This window comes from Myotis yumanensis, unplaced genomic scaffold (assembly GCF_028538775.1).
Source record: "Myotis yumanensis isolate MYYU_CA2020_CCGP unplaced genomic scaffold, mMyoYum1.0.hap1 SCAF_1, whole genome shotgun sequence".
NCBI lineage: Eukaryota > Metazoa > Chordata > Mammalia > Chiroptera > Vespertilionidae > Myotis > Myotis yumanensis.
The window spans coordinates 65,392,901-65,411,277 of record NW_027223752.1 but is presented as its reverse complement, the minus strand read 5'-3'; the positions used below and the strand labels follow the sequence as shown (position 1 = coordinate 65,411,277).

At 42.1% G+C, this 18,377-nt stretch overlaps 1 protein-coding gene across 2 annotated transcripts in view; it reads right to left on the bottom strand.

Moving 5' to 3' along the window:
* Positions 1 to 18,377, bottom strand: part of FBN1 (fibrillin 1) — a 230,076-nt gene that overhangs the window by 104,977 nt on the left and 106,722 nt on the right. For both annotated transcript variants that reach the window (XM_070423353.1, XM_070423361.1), the window contains exons 8-12: positions 18,118 to 18,243; positions 12,081 to 12,206; positions 6,389 to 6,547; positions 2,080 to 2,259; positions 1,309 to 1,449 (exon numbers count right to left, since the gene is read on the bottom strand). In XM_070423353.1, the coding sequence (XP_070279454.1) occupies positions 1,309 to 1,449; positions 2,080 to 2,259; positions 6,389 to 6,547; positions 12,081 to 12,206; positions 18,118 to 18,243 (732 nt within the window). The remainder of the gene's footprint in view (positions 1 to 1,308; positions 1,450 to 2,079; positions 2,260 to 6,388; positions 6,548 to 12,080; positions 12,207 to 18,117; positions 18,244 to 18,377) is intronic.

The following is an 18,377-nucleotide window of genomic DNA, read 5'->3' as shown; positions in this document are numbered from 1 at the left end:
CCCAACCATAAAATTGTTGTTGTTGCTACTTCATAACTGTAATGTTGCTAATGTTATGAATTGTAATGTAAATATCTGATATGCAGGATGGTCTTACGCGACCCCTGTGAAAGGGTCGTTCAACTGCCAAAGGGGTCGTGACCCACAGGTTGAGAACTGCTGCTCTATTGTAAAGGCGAGGAAGCTAAGGCTCACAGAGGATAAACTACCTGGCCAAGGTCACATGCTTCTTGTGGCAGGTGCAGGTCTGACCTCACACTCCCCAGCCCTGAGCTGGATGTTCCCTCTTCTGCCCAACTCAGGGTGACCTCTAGGGTTGAATGACTTTCCAATGGGCTGCTAGGGGGGCTTTCACATCACCAGGGAACTCCATAGCACAAGAAACCAAGAACGACTGATTTTTGCCTGATTCATAATTTCAGAATTGGAATTTGAAACAGAACTAAGGGAAGAATTTATTATATTTTTAAACATTAGATGGCAACTGGGTTTTCTTAACAATATAAGGTCCCTGTGGGACATTTCCTCCCTTCACTAGCTTGAAGGTCTTGTCAACCATTTAAAGTTTCTCTCTTCAGTTTTTAATAACTAGAGAGAGTTGGTAAGATGTCCATTTGAATTAGTAAAATGTGAAAAGATTTTATAATTTTGAGATACTTTTAATGCTCACGCATTTTAGTAAAATGAGTTAAGCTGAATGTATTTGAATGTATTTTACAATAAAAGTTAAAAGTCACTGTGTTAGGCAGAATGATGGCCCCCAAATATGTTCATGTCCTAACCCCCAGGACCTGTACATATGCTACCTGGCCAAGGGGAATGAGGTTGCAGGTAAAATCAATGCTGCTAATCAGCAGATCTGAGCTGGGGAGGGTCTCCCGGATCACACAGATCCCCCATGGTGATCACTAATGTCCTTGAGTGGAAGCGGGGCTTGGAAGAGGTAACCAGAGAGTTAGAGACTGATCTGAGGATGTTACCCTGTTGGCTTTGAAGATAGAGGGAGGACCCCTCAGACAAGGAATACAAAAGGCTCCAGAAACTGGAAAAGGCAAAGAAATGAATTTTCCTAAGAGCCTCCAAGGGGAGCACAGCACTGTAACACCTTGCTATCAGCCCCGTGAGACTGTGTTGGACTTCTAACCTACAGAACTATAAGATAATACATTTGTGTTGCCCCTTGCAATGCCACTAACATGTGATGCCACTAAGTTTGAGGTGACTTGTTACAGAGAATAGAAAACCTGTATAGTCAAGGAACAGAACACTGCAGTAACCTCTTGCTACCAACCTAGCGATCCTACATACCGATGCACTCCCCACGAAGGTCCAGCTGGAATCCTTTGTTGCACTCACACCGGTAGCTCCCAGGAGTTGGAATGCAGCGTCCGTTTTGACAGAGGTGACGAAACAACTGGCAGTAATCAGTGACGTTGACTGGCAGCACCCCTAAAGGAATCATATTAAATCCCATTAAAATGCTTTATAACTAGGGTATCTTTCATCAGCACTTAATCTGGTAATAATGGGCAAGATGCTGGATCATAAAGGAAGGAGACCCTGGGCAAACAAAGGTCATCTGGCTTCAATAAAGCATACTTCCATCCTGCCCACAGAGATCACATGTGCACTGCGGCACACCTGGCCAGGTATCACCTCTCTACTCCTCCCCACCCCTTTTTCCACCCCAATCTCAAGATTCCAGATTGGAGACATAAGGCAGTGAGTTATTGGCATTTACTTGCAAAACTGCTTTGTATGACTAATAACCCAAGGATAATTTTATACCTCCTCTATTAAATCATCCTGTAATCAGATTTAAATCTCTCCCAAATTTTTCCCACAGTTGACTGAAAACATCTATAACATAAAAGGACATTAATCTCTGGAGAATAGGAAACCTCCCATTTTTAATCTAAGAACTAGGTAAATTGAGAAAGTTTTATACAACACTATATAAACTCAAAGTTAATCCAAGATTTGGTAAAATTATTTAATGACTAAAGCAGCATAACCAACAACAAAAAAGTTAAGCTGACTAATGCAAGAAAAATTGCTAGATGACTTCTGAATTCTTACTTGGTGGTTCCCGAGATGGATACGGATAGTCCACTGGTGGTCGAGGGCCCAGAACGCCAGGTCCCGGAGGAAAGCCAGGAGGAACAGGGTGAACTGGAGGAATGGGGCCAATGGGTGGGGGAGGATATCCTGGTCTCTCAGGAATCACCATAGGGACAGAGCACAGCTTGTTGTAATCCTCTGGAAAAACACAAAAGAACACAACAGCTAAGCTGTAGCATCTGTCATTGGTCCATGGAAATCATCCTTACTTTTCAAAGAAATCTTTGAATAGCACTGATCTTCAAACTGCGTAGGTCAACTGAAGAAAAGGAAAAAAGCCAACTGACTTCATTCCCATTCAGAATACCTACATCAGCAGCCATACTGGTACAATAATTCAAAACCCAAAACAACCTTACTAGGGGTTGTACCAATGCCTCCCCCATACCCAGGAAGTCTTTAACTTATATCACAATTCACTTCAAAGGAGAAGAAATGCCACTTTCTCCATCTAGTCCCACCTGTGGATCCCAAAGGACTCTAAAGAGTACCCTTAAAAGCCCAGATTTTATTTCATGCGCAATGGAAAGCACTGGAGGTCTTCAGCAGGGTTAAGATGTGAGAAGATGAACATTTCCAGATCATTCTTGCTAACGTGGAAGATGTACTGGAGGGAGCCAAGAACCCGGGGCAAGACAATGATGACTGAACAAAGGTGGTAGTGATGGAATCAGACAGAAGTATATAAATTTAAAGCACATTTTAGAGAAAAATGGATAGTGCTTGGTGCAGGAGTAAATGTCAGAGTGGAGGGAAGAGGAAATTGAGAATGACTTCTAATTTCCTGGTTGTGCAATTGGGTAGATGCAGGCTCCGATCCCTGGGATGGGGAAAAGTGTGGTGGGGGTGGGTTTGGTGGGTGGAAGCTCTATGTTCCATCTGAACTGACAAGTTTTGAGATATCAGACATCCCAGTGCAGATGTCACACAGAATTTGTCTAAGAGGGTTTGAAGCCTAAAGAGAAGTCAGGCTGGGCATAAGTTTTGGAGTTATCAGTAGATGGGTGATATCTAAAGCCATAGAGATGGATGAGCTCATCTAAGGAAGGGAATGCGGGGACAGAACCCCCGAGGAACACCTAATTGTGAAAGACAGCAGAGTGATGGTGAAGGAGGGGCCCACAGGGCCCAGGGGGTGGTGGTCTGCTGCTAATGCTGCCTAATGACCCTCTGAACCAGTACACCCTGATTCAGGCCGATTCCTATTTCCCACAATGCCATATCTTTATTAGAAGAAATTGTCTTTTGATCTGTGACACTTTTTCCCCCCTGGGCTTCCAAACAGGTGTTTTTAAACAGTACCCAGGTTTCCAGAGATGTATTCACTTAACTAAACAGTTTCATATTTCCCACAAATAGCCATATTCTGTCCTAGTAACCTTCCTTGAGAAAACTGACCATGCAATTTTTAACATATTTTTACTCTCTTGCCAGAATATTGATAATTGTATTATCACTGTCACACAGACATTCTCCCATAGTTACTTTCCATATTAGTTTAGTCCATTAATAGAAATTAGGTCAATATTTTTCATTTCTTTGTGGACTAAAGTCTGGTTTCTTCTAAGACACAGTAAAATGTCTTACTGAGATACATTCATAGTTGAACCTCCCATGCTCAGCCTAGCCCTTAAATTGTGTCTTAAAATGCACATAAGAGGAATCTGTTAATGTGCTGGATTTAATTGAATGCCAATTATATTAAAGGACTCGTTTTGCTTCCAAGAATCAATCAGCCTTTCTTTCTTTTTTTTTTTTTAGTCTTTCAGCATTTGTATAAAAGAAGTTCCATAGCTTATCATAATTTCTGCTAATTAGGTGGGTATATTACTTTAAGCACACCATTAAATGCATCGTGTCCTCTCCAGGAGAATGTATCAGACTGGGTCCTGTACTTTCTTCAGCTTAATAACTATCCATTAAATGCCTTTACATTCAGGATTAGCAACCTGGGGCGAATTTTGTTCAGTTGATGTCCACCTTTCCTATCCCCATTTAACCCAGAGATGATACAGATTTTATTTTTTGAAGAGTAAAAAACTGACCTATCTAAAATATTCCTTCCTATGTCATCACTCTCTGTCAGAGGCCCAAGCTCTGTAGCACTGGTACTAGAACATTTGAGCAAACACACACCTACCCACAAATGTGTTTTCTCTATCAGTCTGCTTTGCCCTGGGCCTACTTCAGCCTGTGCATCTTTCCTGGTACACCTAGGACCCGAGGGAACCAGGCCTTCTGCCCCGTGTGTCCCAAAGTAGGTCTTCAGACACCTAAACCTGCTCCAGTTTTCTCTCTCCTCTACTCAAGCCTCAACACAGGAAGAAATCCAGATTGATGCTGCTGATTCCTAAGTTAACATATGTATTTAAAAAGCAATTTTCCTGGTACCCAAGCCATACGTCTTAGTAGGAAGTCACGTGTGTCTAAACAGCGACCCACTAAATGGTCTCCCTAATGAATGAAGGAGGGTGGGTTATATTTTTAGGTCAGAGACTGTAAGCAAATCAAACAAAATATATGACTTGGTATATGTTAAAAGATATTGAAAGATTTTATTGCTTCTTTAACTCACACATATAATTCTCAGCAATAAACAGAAATTTTATAGCAACATCTGTGAGCAATTCTATAACCCCCGATAATGGGCAATTCGCATTCTGTGAGTAGCATACTCTTAAGTATTTCATTAACTCTGCATTATCCACCCTCACCTTCCTTTTTTCTCCCAAATGTCCCTGATTTAAACACACTTTTCAGGAATCAGGTTGAGAAGGAGATATAACCCCAGTTATAACTTAGAACTGCTGGGAAAGATGTCACTTAATAAATTGTTCATTCTACTGATTGCCTCCTATAAGCAAGATTTTGCTAAGTACTGTGGAAGTGTTAAAAAAAAGCATAAGGAACATGGGGCTATAATGATGTAGGAGACGTCCTAATGAGATTTACCAACTAGTGAAAACACAATGTATGAACACACAGAGGCACCAGGCAGAGCTGGTGGGACGGGTGCCGCAGCAGGAGCACAAGCCTGGAGCACTGAGGACAAAGCAGCAATTCCAGCTCGTTGTCTAGGGAGAGTATATGGACCAGGTCACCTTTGAGCCAATCCTTAACAGACAAGAGGGAAGATAATGAGCAGGGTGGCAGGGATGAGGAAGAAGGAAGAAGGACCTGAACTGGGGAGAAGTGTTAAGAGAAAAGAACATTTGAGTTTAGAAATACTGTGACTGGGTTCAAGGAACACTGGATCACATTATGTAACTAGAAAATAAAGCTAGCCTGGCCAGCGTGGTTCAGTGGTTGGGCCATGAACGAGAAGGTCACGATTCGATTCCCAGTCAGGGTACATGTCCTGGTTGCGAGCTCGATCCCCAGCGTAGATCATGCAGGAGGCAGCCAATCAATGATTCTCTCTCAGTACTGATGTTTCTACCTCTCTCCCCCCCTCTTCCTTCCTCTCTGAAATCAATAAAATATATATTAAAAAAGAAAAGAAAGCTATTACAAAGAACAAGAGTTAAAAGATGAACAGGGAGCAGTTTTGGGGACTAAATATAAGGCTAAGTACTAAAATCTTATTTTCAAGAAATAAAGTGACTTAGACCAGTATATATGGCCTGACTTCGTCCTGGGAAAATTTTTCTGGACATCTTTCTCTACATTTCCCCCCAGACATCATTTTTTTAACTGAACTCCGGATGAGTTATGCTTTGGGAAATGTATGTGGCAGCTGTGGAGTTCACAGAGATCAGCCTGGAGGCTACTGCAATAGCCCAGACGCGGGAAAATGAACATTACGTGGAAATAAATATGACAGATGAAAGAGATATTGTAAAAAAAAAAAAAAAAGTCAACAGAACTTGGCAAGTAGGAAAAGGAAAGTGTCAGATGTTAGGGAAGGAGGAAATGTGTACCCAGAATAGCTCCCCTGAAAGGCTCTGGGAGAGCTGCGTTTTATTCGGAGCTGTGGAGGACTGCATGCGGCCAAAAGAAATAGATGCGAATAAGAGGGAGCAATTGCTTCCAGAAAAGGGTGCTGTTCAGCGGTCATAGGCAAGCGAAGTAAGAAGCTGTACCTGGAAGCAGTGTTATTGATATAGGCCTCTATTTTCCCAGTCCGTGACCTGGGGAAATTTTCCTGAATGTCATCTCTTATTTTTGGGAATCTTACTTACCTGGGTTTCCATGAAATCTGCCTCATGCACATTGCCACCAGGCCTGTGGGGGCCGAGTCGGGACAGTAAGCTGGGAGGGCTCTTACCAGTTGCTCTGATGGGACACATCTCAGGGGCGAGGGTGATCCCTGGAGACCAGCATCGGCCGATGTCACAGCAGCACTGCATTTTGGTTATGGACTGTGGCAGCTGGTTAGAACAGCGCCCGTTTGCCAGAGCCGTGTAACAGTATCCTGGGCGAACGTCTGAGAGAAGAAAGACACACACACACACATCACTGAGATCAAACTGGTCACAACACTCTGCTGCCCGCCACCTCTGCGTTTCCCATTTGGGCTCCGGCAGCAGGAACGGACACTCCTGCCCCTGGAAGGGAAGCTGCGAGCCCCGCTCAGGAACAATGCTCCGACAGAAACCCCGTCTTCGGCTCACACCTTGTGCCCCTGCGAGCTGGTGCACTTGGCCCAAGGCCCACATTCCAATCCCAAGGTGGGAACGAATGATTACAACCATATGTGCCATAGGAAAAGAGAGACTAAGAAAACCACGGCGGTGACAGTTAATTATTACAAAGACAGGTCTCTCTACTGAAGGGAGACTGTGTTGTCCTTGGTTTCAAACGATTTCATTCGAGCCCCTTTAGGCAAATATTGATATAAATCTATTTTAAAACAACATTAAGTCTGCACTATACTCTGCATTTCTAAAAGATCTTTCTTATTTTGCAGTCTGAAACTATGAGTCAGACTTGAGATTTTTTTTTTTTTTTAAGGAATGAGCCACTTTGCAGACAGATCCAATGCTTGCTAATCAAGATTTCCTTTTGTCCTGGGGCCCTAACGAATTTTATAAGGCACGAAATATTTACAAGTTCAAAATGTAGGCGATTCCAAGTTCTTAGTCCTATAGGAGACAATGGTTCTGGAAGCATTTATTTATTTATTTATTTTTGGCAGAAGGTATCATCCCAAAGCAACATGGGAAGACATATTTCTCTCTATAGATCACTTTTACTGGGTGACATCATGTCTGACTGTCATGACAACATTGACACACCGAAGTGCAACCCTGGGCTACCGAGAAGGAGCCAACTAAACACCTTGGTCTACCTGGCGCACGTTAATGGTGTGCTTCTCTTCAAGTAAAGCACATCTCTGCACAGATAATACAAAATAATGTTCTGAAATGTAAATAATGTTTTACATATGCCTGACATTTAAAAGAATATAAGTGGCAAATCCTTTTCTGAAGTGTGGAATTTTTTAATAGTAAAAAAATCTGCCCCTATGTTTCCTATAAGACTAAATATTAAACATTAAGTTTGCCCAAAGAGGCGGGTTCGTGGCCACTGCAGGACTGAGGCCTACTCCACTGCTTCTCAGTGCTATGGTCCCTGGGCCCAACCCCGACTGGGTCCCCTGGAGAGCCAAGTGCTCCAGCTCCATGAAAGATGCTGGACCAGGGAGCAGCCACTCAGAGGGCAGGTCCACAGTCACTCGGCTGACCAGGATGAGCGGTGCTCCCACAGCGGGTCAATCCCCGCAGGCCATCCCCCCACCAGGGCACAAATCCCGTGCACTGGGCCTCTAGTAAATGAATAAAGTGAAATAAAATTCAAAAAACAGGCTAACTTAGAAGCAGTTACATTGTTAACATCAAGTGGTAAAGGCTACAACAAGCCTAGACAAACTGTAAAATTATGGGTCCCCTTTAAAGGGTGCAAGATCATTTCTGAAAAGGACTTAAAACCACTAGCAAGAATGAATGTGCTTTCCAGAAATTTTTTGTGATCCCAGTTCCTGCAGCTCTGGTCAGACTAATATTCTCAGCAAAGAGGCAGGACAAGTGTTATTCCAGGCTGGTCCAGGGTAGAGGGCGGGAGAGGGGTGCAGACAAGGCATGTTCTGTGAAGCCAAGGGTGGCACCTCCTCCTGAAGAAGTTGGAGAGATAGGAGTTACATTCCAACTAGTTACATTCTAGTTGGCAATGCCTTAAAGCCACTAGTACTTTGTATATTCAGGGATTGGTAAATATTTGAAGATCAGAAACCAAAGGCTGTTAAGAATGGAAAGAGATGTTAAAAACTGGCTTATATCCCAGCTTCCAATGAATTCAGTGGTCCAAACCCAGTGTAAACACTTGACCAAAATTTGTCTAATAATTTTCAGCATGGGTTATCTTTCAGAGAAAAGCTGGGGACAGCAAACTCATAATGGGCTAATGCCTATTATTTTGCAAATTAACTATGACACTGTGTTACTGCTCCACTGGCTATCTTATGTGTTAAATCAATGAGACTGAGACTCCTGATCAAAATGGTGAATGTTGAAAAAATTGTCAGCCATGTTTCAGTTGCCACAGTCCTTGATTTACAAATGGCACCTGCACATGCAATACTCATTTTGCTTTTGCTTTATTTTTTCCAGAAGGACAGCCTTTGTTAAAAATGCACACATTTATACAACTCAACATTTTAAAGAAAACCTATGGGCTAATAGGTAAGAGAAGAGAAAATCTGCGAAAACCAGACTCTATTTGGAGGAACTGAGCCCTGGGCACACCAGCCTGAAGTTTCCTATGTCATCAGGTAGCAATGCCATAGCAAGTGGGGAGAAAACCATTCTGGTGCCAGATCACTTTGCATGGAGGGTCAGGGGTGGATTCAGGATAATATGAAGACCTACGGAAGCCAAGGGAGAAGAATGTCAGGATTTGAAGGAGATAAAGGGAGGCAGGGGGAGCCGCAGACACCGTCAGCTATTTTAAACCTGTCCTGGCCAAGACACCTAGCAGGAAAGGAACAGGAATTTTCTCCTTTCCCCCTCCCTCTCAGGACCCAGAAGCCACATCATAGCAGAACAAATATATTATAAATAGGTATTTGCAGGTCCTCCTAGCCTATCAACAGGCCTCTCCTATCCAATCACTAGCATCATTGTGTCCAGCCCAGAGTTAGGGGTAGTGAGGCCTAAACTAGGTACAGGACATCTTTAGGACTCCTGGAAGTTGATGTGACAGACACACTACTATGAAAATACAACCCTACACAAAGGGTCTTAGTGTGCCAACAAATGATCACAGAACAAAAAATAAAATAATCCTGCCAGAGCTTACAGAACACAGGGGGCACTGGGGCTGAGGAGGGCTGAGAGTCTCAGGATGTGGTGACAGAAGGTAACAGAATTGCATGCTTAGAAGAGATATATAAGGAAACACTGTAGACCACCATCTACATATGGGGTTTTTCTATTGGTTAGATTTACTGATTCCAAACAGCCAACTTACCAGCTAACCTTGGATTTGTATATAAGTTGGAGACTAAATCTATTTTCCTGCCAATAGGGATTATTTGAGGGGGGTGTCTCTGTGGTTTACCATGGCAGGAAATATTAGCATTAGCAAAGGCAGATATGTCCTCTGGATAATTTTATATAATAGATTGCTAACTGTGGGTACCAGAAAGTTCCAAAGAAGGAGAAACAGCGCTTGCCTGGAGGTATGGCAAGAAAGTTACTGCATGGGCTTCATCTGGGAGGAAGCAGTGGAAGGAGGCCAGACTGTGGACTGAGGCCCAGGCTGAAATCCAGCTCCCTCACTTACTAGTCACTTGAACAACTGGACCAACCTATTTACCTGGACTCTCTAAACCCCAGCTTCTTCCATCTATGGCACTGTCATGAACATTAAGTTAGGTAACTTCCACAAAGTACCTCATACCAAGTTGATCCATAAATCTTAGTTCCCTCCCTACCCTCTTCTTTTGTAAAAAATTAGCATAAATATATCTAGTAAAAAGAAAAAACTTTTAATGTAAGAAATCTGATAGATAAATGTGTTTTAACCATTTTAATGTCATTTGAGTCTCTCTTTGAAAGTTAAAAAAAAATCTACCTATTATCTGGCCAGGAAAGGACTTCTGATCTACCTCTGTGCTAAGCATATCCACTAGAGGTCATATGCTAATTGGGACTTTTTGGGGGGGAAAGGAACTATATATTGCACTTGCCATTCTTTCACTGCAGTTCCTATTCTATGGATAGATCCTGGAAAATCCAGCAATCTGGGCACTCCCATTGTTTCTAAGGAAAAGTCAGATATCCTTCCCTCACTAGTTGTAGTTATCCAAATGTCAACTGTAAGAGACTGCCCTCAGCTTTTATTATATGTGACTAAGTAAAAAGGAATTCAGAATTTCAAGTGCAATTTCGTTTTGGTCTGAAATCCATGGCCTGTGGTGAGGATGTGAAGCTGAGTGTCTCCAAAAATATGGGCCAAAAACAAACATCAAAAGATAGCCCTCACTTTTCTCCAAGGCCATTTGCCACGGGCTTCCTAGCATTGTCCCAACAGTAATGACTTACTCATCTTGATATTCAACAAATACTTACTGAGTGCCTACAACATAGGAGAAACTGTGCTGGGATATAAGGACAGCAGTTACTAGTCTTTAAGGGTAGCTTATGGCATAATTAGTGAGATAAAAACATGCAGATATAGAATTTCCCTATGAGGCCATTTGTGAGAAGCATGTCCCTGGGTAAGGGAGAAATAGCTTTCAGGTAAGCTGATCTGGAACACCCTCAAAGACAGAGGGCCTGAGAAGAATGTGAAAGGGAACTTGAGCTGGGAAGAAGGGTGTCTTGAGTGGTGGGTGCAACATGTATGATTACAGGCATGAAGGGATAAAAATGAATGGACTGTTTGAGGGTGAGAAGCAGGAGCTGTGCTGACAATTTAGCGAGGATGGGAGTGGGCAGAGAGCGAAGCTTCTTAGCTATCAGACTGCACACTCTTGAACTTGAACTTTAGTCTAAAATAATCAGTTTTGAAGGGAGTCTTAGCAGTTGTTAAATCCAGCAGTTGTCAAATCTATTTTTTTAAACAACAAAACCCCTTATTTAATTAATATTTTTCATGGAAGTTTAACATTCAACCAGATAAAAACAGAGCTGGAGGGTGTGGATGTAGGGATTGGGGGTGGAAGGCAACAGCCCTCTCCACTCAGCCTCCCCATGTTCACAGCCCCTCTCTAACTCCAGAAGCTCTGGGGGGCTTGCAGCACCTGAAGGATCCACTAATCTCCAAATCCTTTTTTTTTTTTTTTTAATATATTTTATTGATTTTTTACAGAGAGGAAGGATGAGGGATAGAGAGTTAGAAACATCGATGAGAGAGAAACATCGAACAGCTGCCTCCTGCACACTCCCTACTGGGGATGTGCCCGCAACCAAGGTACATGCCCTTGACCGGAATCGAACCTGGGACCCTTGAGTCCGCAGACCGACGCTCTATCCACTGAGCCAAACCGGTTAGGGCTAATCTCCAAATCCTAATGGAAAACTACCAGAGCAAGGTAGTTATTTAATCAGAGCACTACTTGAGGAAGATAAATCTGACAAGATAAATTGTAGAGAAGCCAGGGAGCAGGAAGACCAATGAAAAGATTATGGCAAAACTTCAGACCTGAATTAGTATAGGTCTCAGGAAATGACTGAATGTTGGGGGTCAAAAGAGAGAAGAGTCAAGCAGGGCTTCAAGGTTTGACACTTGCATAACTGCAGGTTAATTCATAGCCTGAGGATATCTGTAGAGTCTCCTGGATCACCCCTCTCTATGGGAGGCAAAAATCCCAAAACAGGACCACAGGGTGCCTCTGCTCTTTCCAAGGGTGTTGACTGTTTAATAGATTTCCATAAATGTACATTTTACATTAAGTGAGAAATTAAATGACCCCTTAACAGACAGAAACCATGCACGCTGTTTACAATTAGGCCTACCTATGCATCTGGTGCCGTCGGGAGAGGTGTAGAAACCGGGGGGACATTTGCAAAAGTAGCTGCTGACTGTGTTTGTACATTCGCCCCCGTCACAGATTCCAGGAATGGTGCTGCACTCATCAATATCTGGAACATAAAGAAGAGTTTCGGTACTCACAGAACACAATAGACAACTGTTTGTCACCCAAGGACTCAGATGTGACATCAGCAATCTTTACAGAATAAAAGCTGCACATAAAAAAGTCAATTCAAAGAGTGGGTGCTTCTCCTCTCAATACAGGTTTACCCAAGAAATTCACCAAATTCATTATAAAAGCAAAATAAAATAAATTTCCCCTTTAAGATCTAAAACTGTGTACTGCTATTTCACCAAGTAACTACAGCATGCTAACAGTCCAAATGTCACTTATTTTTAAATTCTGTTTTCTCCTTCTCTCTCCATGGTGTGCATTCAGTTAAGCTTCCTCTCTATTTACTTTATGATCTGCATGAGTTCTTGCATTGCGTTTCAATCTGATTTTCCACAAAGCAGATACCAAAATCCCACAGAGAAGACCGCGTGGTTTGAGTGATGACCAAACTTGGCCACAATGGAGCACTCTGACTGCCATTACGATGCTTCTCTGTGGGTTCAGGGGAGAGCAGGGGGGAACACTGGGATGCTCCACCCAGAACCCACAACAGTATTAAGAAGAAAGCACCTTTCTCAAAGTGTCCCTAAACGTTAATTTCTAAGTCATAAAATATCTATCAAAGATCCTGTGGGGAGATAGTGTCTATGGAGAGAAATCTTTTTCTACCTGTTACTATAAATGATTGCTACCATTCCTATTAAAAACACAATATATATCAATATCCAAAGAGGTTATTTATGTGATCGCATATATCAGAGAAAAGCCATTGTAAAACCAGAATTAATTTGGCCAGATGGCGAATCGTCTTTCACTTGCTGGCTAGGTCCGATTTGGACCCCTTACTGAAGATTATCGCAGCAACAATGAGAATGAGCGGACATGTGCTGGGTGCCGGGCATTGTCTAAACCAGTGATGGCGAACCTTTTGAGCTCGGCGTGTCAGCATTTTGAAAAACCCTAACTTAACTCTGGTGCCGTGTCACATATAGAAATTTTTTGATATTTGCAACCATAGTAAAAAAAGACTTATATTTTTGATATTTATTTTCTATATTTAAATGCCATTTAACAAAGAAAAATCAACCAAAAAAATGAGTTCGCGTGTCACCTCTGACACGCGTGTCATAGGTTCGCCATCACTGGTTTAAACGCTTTATGTGTGTCAACTCCTCCAATTATCCCTGTAATTCTGGTGCCCAGGAGGCCTCCAGAGAACTGGCATGAGTACTACCCAAAATAAGAGCGAAGAGGTTCATTCATAAAGTGATGTTAAACCCAAGTCTCCACTGCCAGGGGCTGGGGAGAGGGAGGAACAGAGTTTCCACTTATGTGAACACCCTCCAAGGTCAGCAGGTTAGAAAACTCACTGTAGTGCGAACCTCCCTAATTTTCACACAGATCAAGATAGAACTCCCAGGCCATACTGCTCAACGTGAGAAAGCTTCAATGGCTCTGAGTCCCCTTCAGTGCCCTCTCCTCAGTGACACAGTCCTTTCCTCCATGTGTCTAGGGCCTTTCTACTTCCCTGCATCCCCTCGCTTCCTCAGTCCTGTTGCTTCCCAGGGACGGAAGCAAGAGTTCTGATTTCATGACCAGGCTGTGAGGAGGTCTCGAGAGGAAAAGGCTAAATAAATAAAGCATTTGTGTCAGAATCACTCATACTCTGAAATTCATTCATACGAATTTATTATTTCTCCATGCTCTTATCACTCTGTGTTTACCTCCTACCAGGGACCCCGGGTAGGAGAGTCTGGGAACAGAGGCTTTCTCAGTTTCTGCAAGTCCATCTGTCTCAAATGCCAGCCACAAAAGTAAACCCTTTTCAGGGGCCCAGTGAGCAGTGAGGCTTGGCTGGGAAGAGGTGCTTCTGTGCTTGGGACACTTCCCCTGTTCCCCTGGGGCAGGCGAGAGAGGCAGAGCTGCTGGGGAGTAGCTATCCCTTGGGAGATGCCTGTGCCATGGTTGCCTTCTCTCTATGGACCTGCGAAGGGACACAAATGATAGGTCCTTTTCCTCTGGATTTGCTGCCCGGATCTTTGTTCTTGGTCTTCCTTCCCTTCTGTCTATCTCTCCCTGGGCATTCTTCTTGTCCCTCAGCCACTTCCCTATCCTGGGGCTCCTCTAGCAGAGGGAAGAAAGGAGGGGGCAACTGGAATGGAGGTTGGTCCAGGTATCATTGGGACACTCAGCTATTCAGGAACTCCATCCAGGATCATGGACATCTACCCTGAGTGAGAAACAGGGAAAACCAGTTAACCTGATCTGGACCATCTAGAATCTAGATTCTAGCTTATTCACTAGGAAGATATAAAACTAAAAATTGTGGCAGTTGTTTAAAAGCAACATGTGACACTACTAATTATGAATGTCACCAAGCTGGTGAGATGAATTTTGCTTTATTACACATACAAAATCCGGTGAAAAATGTGTGACTAAAAAGTAAACAGGCTGACTCTTCAAGTCACATGGAAAAAACCATCAGCCACGCTACTTGATAGTCACACTAGGTGTGCCAGCACGCATGGTTTCTTATTCACCCAGCACCAGCAGCCTGATCACAAAGGGACAAGAGTGAGAAATACGGCGATGGGGTCTGGATGGCAGGACTGGAAAGAACCCAGATACCATCTTGTTCAGCCTCCTCATTTGAAAACTGAAGTAACTCAGAGCTGGTAATCGACTTGTCCAAGATCACTCGGAAGATGAGGGACATTACCTGGACTGGGGCCAGGACTACTCTATTCCCAGTGCTCTTACATCTCTACCACAGAGATTTTGTTCAGCAACGGTACAGGGAGCCAGTGACCTTGAACAGTGAGGGCCAAGAGCCTGTGAGCAGCTGCAGAAGATGGAGCCCTTTCTATGTCTATGTGTTGAGTAACTCAGGAATTCTTGATGCCTGAGCTATAAGAATCCCTAAAGCAAGTAGCCATCAAACAAATATGCCATTATTTCAGAAAGGGAAGTCCTAGGTTTTTGGCTCACATAGTAGGGAGTGTACACACTTAAGAACTACATTTTTAAAAAGCCCTTTGCGTCGTGCAGCACTATTATAATTGCTAAAGGCTGGGCTGGTGATAATCTAAATCCCAAAATATTAGTGGTTCATAAGGAATCCAAGGGACTTCTTCCAGAAATAAAACTTAATCCTTTAATTACACTTTATTTCTTAACCCCACAATAGCCTAAGCAAATAGGGCTTGGTTTCCAAAAAGAAAATGCTCGTGTCCTTTTATTTTTTTTAATTCTTTATTAGTTAAGGTATTACAAATGTGTCCTTATCCCCCCCATTAACCCTCATCCTCCCCCCACCCCCACTCGCTTGTGTCCTTTTAGTGTGCACACTCCAGTCATCGAAAAATCCCAGCGAAGGAGGGCATGGACTGTGTCGTCTTTCTCCATTCACAGGATGACTCTCAATCTTCTTCTCCCATTTATGAAAAGTTAATAATTATTATTGAATCACTTCAGTTTGTTCATTTACACATCAAATGCACCTAAATTGTACATGACTTTCAAATGCACCTAAATTGTACATGACTTTTTTTTTAAGTTTTGAGAAAAGGGGAATATTTTAAGAAAGGAGAATTCTCCCAGAGGAAGATCTTCTGGAAAGCTGTTTCACCATCACAAAGAGAGTGAAGGTTAGCATCTTGTAAGTTTGCTAGAGCCAATTTTTGATTGAACTGGTGTGTGTTTTTAAATTACTTCGGGCTTCTAGTCAAGAGGAAGATACATTTAAAAAGCCACGAAAGTAATGACAACGATGCCAGAACAATTTCCACAAGGGCACAGAATCCCATGTGGCCCGACCACCTTCTAGGGGCTCATAGATGGTCTCTTCAGCCTTTCAGCCACGTGGGCCAGAGGGTCTGGAATTCCTCCTATTGAGCATCTGGAGATCATCCTCTGCCCAGAGCTATGCCCTCCCCATCGTGAGGCGCTGCAGCGGGAGAAGAGCGAAGATCCTGGCGGGGACCCAGCTCACCAAGCATCTGAGAGGGCTTTCTGATTACTTTCCTCAACCGGGGTGAGGAGGCAACCATCTCACAGCAGCCTTCAGGCCAGAGAACACGTACTATAAACAGGGTCTCTTCCAATATCAATTTTGCAAAGAAAAATAAAAAGGAAGAGAAAAAACCCACTATCTGAATATAATGTAACAGTAGATGGCAAAGAAAGAAAAAAAAGGTCTAGCCAAAAGTATTCTGTTTTTATCTTGCTACTGACTTCAATATGTAGCTTGGGGAATGGGGGTTAGGGTGGAATATTTGTGGAAAATAGTTAAGTAATTCTCAGACTGAATTTTTGGTCCATTAGATACATCACCATAATAGGTTTCTTAGCATTAATAAAAGGATTTTGAATCATTTTTCTTTCTGTCTGGATATTAAATCCGAGTGTCTTCTGTCTCGTTCACAACCACAGAAGGTGCTCAGTCCCAATTGATGCTAACTGATGGGTCTGGGTGAAAGATAAAGGACGTAGGAAAATGATTCTAGTTCAGACTGGAAGCAATAATAATTTCAGAAAACGAAACAGACTGTCCAAGTCCTACACCCCATATTCCCCTCTCTGAAAGCTGACTCTGTCTCTTGAAGATGAATATATTAATCTGAGACAGCCTAAGCCTATAAGCCACAGCCCACTCTGATGTGGATTTTGCATGCAATAAATCTTAATAGTGTACTAATGTCATAAAAATGTATGTATCATGATACCTAAGAAGATATACCATAATATTTTAAAATTTGGAAGTATAATTGTTAAAGTAGAGGTTGCCCTAGCTGGTTTGGCTCGATGGATGGAGCGTTGTCCTGCAGACTGAAGGGTCCCAGGTTCGATTCCGGTCAAAGGCACATGCCTGGGTTGTGGGCTTGATCCCCAGTGTGGGGCGTGCAGGAGGCAGCTAATCAATGATTCTCTCTCATCATTGATGTTTCTATTTCTCTCTCCCTCTCCATTCCTCTCTGAAATATATATATATATATATATATATATATATATATATATATATATATTTAAAGTAGAGGTAATGGTTTACATCTAGGAAAGAAGACAACATAAGTGCTAGAGTGTGAACCAAAAGATGAAAAATGTTTTCTCTGCTGATCAGAGATGTAGGCCTGAGAATGGTGGTACATTATTGTCAGATATTACATATAAGGTGCATGCACTCACCAAAGAAAAGAGGGTTCAATGCTGCCTACTTATTTCCTGGGTGTTTCCCTCTCATTAAAAAAAATAGTACTTATTACACTTAGAAGCCAGGCCTCAGTACTGGTGAATATGAACATATTTTCTGTACACATATTTTTAGAAGTTCAATCTATAAACTAAATGCAAATAAATCAATCTACCTCAAGTTATTTTTGTTTGATTAACATAAAAAGGTGTCCATTTAATAGGCAGAAAAGAAAATTCTAAACTTGACCTAACCCTAACCCTAACCCTAACCCTACTTGTACTTAAGAATAAATGAGTTCATAGGTCTCTTTAAAAAAAAAATCAAACGTACATTTTAACTAGGAAAACATTAGAAGATAAGGTATTTTAAATTATATGTAATGATCAAATTTAAATTTATATCTATAGAACTATGCAAAAACATGTGTCTTAAACATTGTAACCCAAATATTGGAAAAAGGGGGACATCTGTAGTATATCAACAACAGAAATAAAATTAAAATGTCACGTTTTAATATTTAATTTTTGGGTCTAAAAAAGTGGAAAAAGCTGCCAGTCTTTTCAAAGGCGCATTATTCCTGGTGAGAATGTTATATTTACACATTCATAGGAATGACAAAGACAGAAGGAATTAGGAACAATTTACAAAAAATTCCCACTGATTTGGATTTTACCTGCCCCTCCATTTTCAAACTGCAAAGCCTGATATTTCTTACCTTCACATTTTTGTGACACTTCATTAAATTTGTGTCCAGCAGGGCATTTGCACTCAAAAGATCCAACAGTATTGATGCAATTTCCTCCTTGACAGAGCCCAGGGATGGCCTGGCATTCATCCACATCTGTCAGATTTTAGGTCAGAGAGAGAAAAAGAGAGGCGAGAGAGAGAGAGAGAGAGATTAATTTACACAAAATTTACTAATTCATATAAAATATTCTTATAATGTTTTCTATATGAAGTTACAAGCATTCTTTA